At 31.4% G+C, this 9,421-nt stretch overlaps 1 protein-coding gene across 1 annotated transcript; it reads left to right on the forward strand.

The window, feature by feature from the left end:
• Window positions 1-7,873: 7,873 nt before the first annotated feature.
• Window positions 7,874-8,592, forward strand: LOC124890885 (60S ribosomal protein L6-like). Its single transcript, XM_047402744.1, has 2 exons — window positions 7,874-8,457; window positions 8,550-8,592. Exons 1-2 carry the CDS (start codon window positions 7,874-7,876, stop codon window positions 8,590-8,592), a joined length of 627 nt encoding a protein of 208 aa, XP_047258700.1.
• The last annotated feature ends 829 nt before the right edge of the window (window positions 8,593-9,421 follow it).

The raw sequence follows: 9,421 nt of genomic DNA on the forward strand, positions 1-9,421 counted from the left end.
ACTTCGATTGTTGTCCTGTTTTATTGTAGTTATTGTTCCTTTTAAGAATGCTTTGTCATTTTTTTAGTATTTTACTATGGCTTCGTCCTTTTTCACCTGTTTTGTCATGCCTTTTATTGAGCCAAGGGTCTATTCGACACAACCTCTCTACCTTCCAAGGTGGGGGTAAGCTTTGCATATACACTATACTTCCTAGAATCTACTTGTGGGTGTATAGTGAGTATGTTATGTTGTTGTTGTATTAGCAGTTTATGTACATTGTCTATGTTGGTTTTATATGGTTGTTGACATGCATGGTAGTAAGAAAGCATGTAGTTGAAATACTTGGATAAGAGTGATTAAAGAATAAAGCCTTTAGGGATCATTTGATTTTTGGGACTATGTATAATAATTTTGAGAAAAAATACAAGATTATTTTATCTTATAGTTGGTCTGATCTCTTATTACCAATTCCAAGATTATAGTTGGGTTGATTTCTTGTTTGCATACTTGTTGAGAAGTTTGAGAGTCCCTGAAACAACCATCTCCTAATGTCCTGTTACCTGAACCAACTCCTGCCCCGTGAAATGATTCACCCGATACAATCACTGCGAGCAGTTTTGGAGGTTGAAGCATTGTCACCTCAAGGAAGGTGTTTTGATACAACTAGCTTAATGTTGCTACCAAGGGATTATTAGAGAAGCTTGTTCATGGTGGTTATGGAACTGTGTTCCAAGAGGAGCAATCGGATTCCTCACTCATGCTCTTGAAAGACCTGGTTGTTGTCAAAAGGAATTTCTCTCAGTCATGCACAATAGGGAACATTCAGCATGTCAATGTAGTGAGTGAGAGAGGAATTTGTTCTGAAAATTCTCATAGGCTTCTGGTTTATGAGTACATGTTGAAGGGTCCTCTAGCGCATATCTAAGGCAAATGGTGAGAATCTAGTTGGGATGTTAGATTCCTAATTGCTGTTGGGACATCAAGAGGTGTCACTTCACTATTATACAATAAATTGTAACATTAAACCAGAGAATATACTGCTAAATGAAGATTATTCAGTTAAGGTTTCTGATTTTGGACTAGCAAAGCTCCTAGGTACTTTAGTAGACTTGGGGCTATGTTGCACCCTAGTGGATCCCTGGATTGGAGATCACAACTAAAGCTGATGTATATAGCAATGCTGCAATGACATGACATTATTGGAGAGTAGTAGGTAGAGGTGAAGAGGGCGGAACAGAGGAGAGAAGTGGTTTTTCCCACTGTGGGCAGCACACAAGATAGTCGAAGGGAATATTGCAGCAGATTCATCAATATGGAACGTCTATACAATGTCACGAAGGCATAATGTGTAGGATTCACAGCGATTTAGTGCATTCAGGGTGACCAATCAATGAGGCCTTCCATGAGGTGACAATTCCCGATGGAACAAAATCCTGTGAAACGCACTAAATTGACACGCTGGATGTTTCCTGTTGTGCATTACTCTGCAAACTTCCTTTTGACAGCCTCCAGGTCTTTCAAGAGCCACAAGTGAGAACCTGATAGCTATCCAAGGAACACAGTTCCATAACCACCATGAACAAGCTTCTCCAATAATCCCTTCGTAGCAACATTAGGCTCTTTGTATCAAAACATCTTCAAATTCATTATAGGAAATATATCTTTTTCTCTTTTTCCTTATTTTTCTCCTCCTCGATATCAAGAAAGTCCCATTTCCAACTGGCAGAATTACCACAGATCATTTCAATCAGAAGTAATGTGCCTTGAATATGCTTCATTAAAGTATTCCCTGAACTCTTGCATATACAATTCATCCTCAGCTTATTGTAACACAAACCAATACAAGAACGATTACCCAAACATTCTTTCTTACACTCACTTATCTGGTTCCAGTAACTAAAACTACCCTTGTTCCGTCATATCCAACCAACCTCCTCAAACTCATCATTCTCACTACAAACTTATCTACTCTCGTGGAAACAACGGCCTGAAAAGTCCCCTGCATCCTATGGATTCAATGACTTACTATTACAGAACCCAAAAATCAGAATATGTGCCAACTTTTCTGCTTGTTGGATCCAAGTGAACTATTTTGTTTTAATCGAAATCCATTATGAACCTGGTTAAAGGTGGTGGCACTCTAGTCTCTAATGGAATCCAATGATGCCATAGGATAAAGTGTGCTGTAAAATTGAAGTTTCATATGTAAGAAATAGTCATTTCTTACACCCAACAAATGTATTTTCAGTCCAATACCCACTGCACCAAAATGGATAAGGCCAGAAGCTGCATATCATCACCAAAAAATTGAGACGTTGGAGAAGTATTAGTGAAAGAGACCATTAGTTAGATTGTTCATAAGCACAGTTATCTATTAACAAGAAACTTAACAAAATTAGCAACATCTAAAGGTTAGTGAGCTTAGAGCACTTTCAATTTAACTGGAGGATTGCACTTAGGCAAGAAGCAAAAATAACCTGCAATAGGGAACAACAAAAAGCAGACAAGTTCTTGAGGATCTTTGAATTGAACGATGTACAGTATTATACTTACCACATATCAAATTTAGAGGCAAAAAATGACATTACAGCAAAACAATGTTATTATGATGGTGTAAAGCTTGTGAAAGGTAAGCACATCCTTAATTTACCTAGTTTAGAGTAGAGTACGCATTTTGCGCTTGACTAAAGCACATATTTTATTTGATAACAAATATAATTAAAAGAAATGGACTTAGATATGAATTTCATGTTAATCAAGCGCTAAATTGTTCGTAACTAATTTTTTTTCATTTGGGAAAAAGCATACTTAGTCAACATATAAAATGTATGCAATTTTAATTACAAATATATTCAGTGTAATTTTATAAGTGAAGTCCGAGTAAAATCTCAAATATAGAGAATAATCATTAAATTACCTTTAATATTTGTTATTTCTTAAGATATGTACTAAATTAATTATGGACAAATAAAGATGGAGGGAGTATAATTCTTTAAACGGGAAAGGGCATAAAGTGCCCTTGACCTATTGGAAATGATCTAAAAAGTATAAATAACATAAATCTCAACCCTATTAGAATTATTTACACTCTCTTCCACTTCTTTAATTACTTTAATCTCTCTTCTGATTCGTATACATAAAACACCCGACATATACAAAGAAACATCTGTATATGCGAATTTAATAACGTTTGTTAAAATGGAAAATAACGAATTCCCCTTATATTAAGTACGTAATTAACGCAAGTACATTAATAAGTGGATTAGTGCATCCCTTAAATTATATAACAGCTACTGCAATTCGAATTTTGAAAACAACAAATACCTTAAAAATAAATCAAACGAAAAACATAAATCACAAATCATATGATCACTGTTTTTTGAGCTTTTTGGATTTTTTTTTAATTGAAATTCAAGAAGATGAATATTGATGTTCTTTTGAAGAACTCTGGTGAATGGAGAACCGAAACAAAATATTTTAGGTATAAATGTGAAGGGATTGTTGTCGCGGAATCGATAAGTTATTTGAGGTTGATTTCGTCAATTGCTGTCAAATTAAACATTGACGAAACTCGAAAAACTATTGATGTACGTTATGTTGTCGATACAACATACATGGCTCTTGCTGAGCTTTTTCTAGTTATATGTTAAATTCCTAATTTATATTTGCATTTCAATGCTAAATTGGAGTACCTCCATTTCTCGTACTATGTTATAGTCTTTTAACACTCAACATAAATCTGTCCTCTTTTGTTGTTGAGGATTCAGCGCCAGACTTTTCATATTTTTTGGCTTTCAATTAAGAATTGGGGGCCAGATTCTTATTGGTGTGTGGCATCAAAAATGGTCTACTGATGTAAAAGTGAAAATCTGTAGAAAGTGCAACTGGATAAATTTTTCTTTATTTGTTGGTCTTGCAAGAAATCTTGTCTAATGAAGAGGTGGAGATTGAGAAAACTAGAGTGTGTTTTTGTTTATGTAATTTCATTGGCAAGTCGTCAATTCTATGGATTGTTTCTGTGATAGTAGTATGATTCTGACTTCTGAAGTATCTGAATCATTGTTATGTAAATCTCAAAATTATACTATGTATTATGTTATAATTATATGACTACATATACATACAAATTATGTGTTACGTTTACATATGGCTAATGAAAAATGACTGCATATACATTGTAAGTCTATATATATGACTGTTATAATTATATGACTACATATACATATAAATTCTGTGTTACGTTCTCTAAAAATCAAATGAAAAATGACTGAATATATATTGTTAGTCTATGTATATGACTGTTAATGTGTATGTATGTGCCTAACAATACATATGACTAGTGAAAAATGATTTTATATACATTATAAGTCTATGTATATGTGTGTTATAATTATGTGACTACATATACATACGAATTATGTGTTATATTCACATATGAAAAGTGAAAAATGACTGCGTATACATTTAACGTATCACTATTAATTTGTATGTATGTGTATAAGTTAAAAAAATATGTTACAGTACACAATTGGTACACAAATACTGAAATGTATAGGTTTACATATAGTTATGATGTTTATCATATAGTTATGTATATCAGAGTGAAAATAACTTTCATCATATAGTTATGATGTTACGTCATATCGTATTCTTAGGCACTATTTAAATTCTATGTATATGACTATATATAAATTTTAAATTATCGCTAATGATGTGTATTGTTATATGACTTTCTTATTCGTGAAATATAAGAAAGTCATATAATTATGTATTGATAATAATACGACAACTATGATAACCTATAATAACAATAACACATGCATAATAAAAAATAAGTAATAGACACAAATCACAACTTCATAAACAAAACAGTTTAATCATTAATCCAAAAATATAAGAAAATGTGTTCTAATAACTTTGTACATAACACCTAAAATAGTTTAATAAATCAGATTCCTAACAATTCCACAGAAATACAAACATCTTTACCATAAACAATTTTTACCCGTATTCAATGCTAACTATTTTTGTTTCGTTAGGTATGGGGACATATTTTGTCCTTGGTCTTGGAGGATCATCGTTGTTTCTCACATAAACTTTCTTCGCTTTTTGAATATCATAATTTCGAAGGAGTGACGCGTATCTCATACGATGATATTCAGCTTCAAAACCAACCGACATTGTTAATAATAGTTCATAAAATTTTTTAAAAAGTTCATAACTTCAGAATGTATATCGGTATAACTAAATCAACCAATTCTTATGGAGCCTACAAACAAATACTGTAGATAATAAAGTGATGTATATGAACTATAAATGTCATTACAGTTCAAAATAAAGACATCATCACTTATTTATATATCTATCATATACAAAATTGGTATTATGCATATACACAAGCAACTTCTATAGGAATCTTCAAATTGATGAAAAAACCAATATTATATTGCATAACTAATAATCATCCCCAAAAACAAATAAAAATTGAAAAAAAAACTCACATTACTGAAAAAAAAAAACACAATAATGCATTACAAATTAACAATCATATTCAAAAACGAAAAATCAGAAATACCTTTGATAGACGTGGTCGTGCAAAATTATTTTTTTAACTTTTCTTGACTGTTCTCCAATTTGATTTTTTGAACTTCCATCAACAATTTTTCTAAGTTTTTTCATCTTAATGGGATCGTTACGATGTTTTGAAAAAAAAAGAGTTTGAACTTATTCAATTGAATGAACAACATGCAAGAAATTGTTCAATCGTAATCTATGATTTTTGGTAAAGTCAAAAAAAAAAAAAAACTAAGCTCAAATCTTAAAAATTACAGAATATTAAAAATGACATTTTTCTTAGAATTGAATGCAATTGAGTAAGAGTTTGAATCAAACATGGTAATGAATTCAAAAATGGTAACATCTACATAATAACTCCTTGACTTTAGGCTTCTTTTAAGGAGAACAAATTAATAATACAAAAATTGGAAAAGTTATGTATATGTACTTTTAGAGAGAGAGATTGAAAAAGTGAGATTTTTGTAATAGGTTTTGAAAGTTAGGATTTTGTGTAATAAATGATACTTAAGTTGTGGCTTTGTGTAATTTTTAGATATAAAAATGCTCTTCATCCACCTTTGAGCTCTATAATGTCATTCACATCCACCTTTGGGATCCAAAATGTCCTTCACATTCACTTTGGGCTCCAAAATGACCTTATATTTAACAAACCCAATATTTAATTAAAAAAAGAATTCCATTAGTGATGTGTCAACTTTTTATTGATTAAAGAAAAATAAAAAACCCATCCAAAAGCTAATATATCCATTTAGATTATCTTGAAGTTCTAAAGCCGGAACTTAATAACCTTTTTGGAATTGACCTATTTAGAAAAAAAATTCTCATTCTAATCCTACTAAGTGGTTGACACTCACCCAGGATTTTGGAATTGGGCCAAACAAACAGCTTCCGAGAGTGACCAGTGTCTTGTTGGTGGTACACATGCTTGGAGAAGTTTTTTTTAATTAATTTATTGGTATTTGTATCAAAGATCTTTAACTTAGGAGACAATTTTTCAGTTAATTTATTGATACATTAACTAAAAAAATATACCAAAAAAGTTACTAATTATACACAAGACTAATGCATGCATTAATTTTGTAATACACTCTACCAATGGGGAAAGAATAAAGGAGAAAATAAGTTGTTTATTATTTAATTAATTTAATCGGACCAGTGAAAAGTTGACATGTTACTAATAAATTTTTTTTAAAAAAAATAATTTTGGGGTTGTTTAATATAAGGGGAAAGGACAAGAATAACCACTCGTCTAAAATAATTTTGGCCGAGTGGCCATTGATTTTTAAATTTCAAAATATAGTCATTTAGGCCTTTTTTTGCTAATATCTTCATCCTTTTCCCTTTAAATGCTAAGTAAATACTATAAGTTCATTTCTGATTCAGAGGATGCATTGATTTCGTCCAACGAACCTTGTCGCCAGCACACAATTTTTGACTTTATGGAGGGAGATAAAAATAGTGAAATGCAAGTAAAACACAAACACATCAATACAATAATATATTTTTGAAAGAAAGATAACTAATGCTAGACAATAACTTTAGACAGAGCATTTGCATTTTTTTAACACAATAAACTCAGAAAAGTAATGAATTTTGTGTTAACCCCACACTTCTAATTGGTATAGTTTTTCTAGCAATCAAATACGATTTTATAACATTGTAATTGTTGCTCTTCTTTTTTATCAATCAAATACAATATTTGATATCAAATACATGAATCTTTGATACCAAATACACATACATATTTTATACAATAATTATATAAAAGTGTATCAATGCGGTATAAAAGTGTATCAATGCAGTATAAAAATGTATCGATATGGTATAAAAGTGTATCAATTGGGTATAGAGACTGCATGCGACCGATGAGTCAAATGACTAAAAACTGAAATTAAATTGGGCCGACTGGCTCCAATTGTCTAACTTTTACATGGGATGGCCATTTCTTGGCAAAATGACCTTCTAGACCCTTGTACTATGTCGATTTTGTAAGTTGGACACTTCTACTTACATGTTTGTCATCTGAACATCTGAACCCACAAAAAAGCTATATTTTAAACCCTTTGACTATTGACTTTGCCTATATGGCATTAAAATGCTGATTAGGATAAGGAGAGTGATTACACTTGCCTGAAGTATTTTTAGCCAATTTTATATTAAACTAATTAAAAAAATTAAAAAAAATATTAAAATTGAAAAAAAATAAAGAGGGGTTTTTATTCACTTTCTCAAACTTACCCTTTGCACAATTTAAATTTCACTTTCATTCTGTTCCCCTTTCACTCCAAACATGCCCTTTGCACACTTCACAGCAATGGCCGTCAAGAAATTCTCTCGTAACGCTAACCTAAACAACGGAATCGGCAAATTCTTCTGTTCCAAAATGTTCCACAAAAAGGGGCTTTGGGTTATCAAGAAGAAAAAGGGCGGCAAATTCCCCACCCACCCAAAATCCACCGGCGTCGTTGCTCCGCCCTCAACCACCGTCATCAAACCATCAAAATTCTACCCAGCTGATGACGTGGAAAAATCCCTCATCAACGAACACAAACCAAAACCCACAAACTTGAGAGCCAGTATTACACCTGGTACTGGTTTGATTATTCTAGCTGGGAGATTTAAGAAAAAAAGAGTTGTGTTCTTGAAACAACTTGTATGTTCTGGACTGTTACTTGTTAGTGGGTTGTTTAAGGTTAATGGGGTTTTATTAAGGAGAGTTAATCAAGCTTATGTTATTGCTACTTCAACGAAAGTGGATGTTAGTGGAGTTAAGATTGACAAGATTCAATGGAAGTTTATGTTATTCCTTGTCTTTGTTGTGGTTGATATTGTCGTTGCTGTTCATTGTCAAAAAAAAAATGGTGTTGCTCCTGAAGAGGGTCTTTGCTGGTTGATATTGTTATTGTTGTTCATTGTCAAAAAATATATATATACATCCGTGAAGAGGGTCTTTGCTTTGCTGTGGTTGATATTGTTGTTGTTCATTGTAGAAAAGAAAATATTATTGTTGTTCCCGAAGAGGGTCTTTGTTGATTGATATTGTTGTTGTTGTTGTTCATTGTGAAAAAAAAATTATATATCCTTGAAGAGGTCTTTGCTGTGGTTGATATTGTTGTTTGTTGTTCATTGTCAAAAAAAAAAATTATTCTTAATTTACTTTTTAAATTTTTTTATTCATTTTCTCAATTTAAATTTTTCATTTTGTTTAGGATTAATTTTGTAACTTTTACAAATTGTTGAAGATATTTAAATAAAAATTGAAAATTCATTATGTTTGTGTAATGTGAATTTATAGTTAAAACTTTAAATTTATAATTGAAAATTTAATTTAATTTAAATTAAAAATTTATTGTATTTGTGTATTAGAATTTCTACAATTTATAAAAAAAATTATTTGATTAAATTTATTTTAATATTTAATTTCTTGTGTAGCATTTTAAAAATAACATAAAATTTAATGTAATACTTAAAAATGACTTGGCGGTTGATGTAGCAGCTGACGTGACAGACGTGTAAGCTGACATGACAGCTGATGTGGCGAGAGTGTGTTACACTCACCAAAAAAATGTTTAAAATGTTGTTTTTTAGTGGGTTCAGGGTTCAGATGACAAACATGTAAGTAGAAGTATCTAACTTACAAAACCGATATAATACAGGGGTTCATCGAACTATTTTGCCCCATTTCTTTTCAAAATGGCCAACCCATGTCCTTTCCCCTTAATATAAGGACTATTTGGAGTCTAAAGATGGATGTGAAGAGCATTATAGACTTCAAAGATGAATGAAGGGTATTTTTGTATAATTTTCAATAGGCGAAGAATATTTTATGCCCTTTTTCGTTCTTTAAAAAATAAACAACTTG

This window comes from Capsicum annuum, unplaced genomic scaffold, assembly GCF_002878395.1.
Source record: "Capsicum annuum cultivar UCD-10X-F1 unplaced genomic scaffold, UCD10Xv1.1 ctg2654, whole genome shotgun sequence".
NCBI classification, from domain to species: domain Eukaryota; kingdom Viridiplantae; phylum Streptophyta; class Magnoliopsida; order Solanales; family Solanaceae; genus Capsicum; species Capsicum annuum.

Coding starts and splice junctions, on each gene's coding strand:
- LOC124890885 (XM_047402744.1), top strand. CDS start 7,874: ATGGCCGTCAAGAAATTCTCTCGTAACGCTAACCTAAACAACGGAATC. Junction 8,458..8,549: donor GGTCTTTGCTGGTTGATATT/GTTATTGTTGTT, acceptor TGTTCATTGTAG/AAAAGAAAATATTATTGTTG.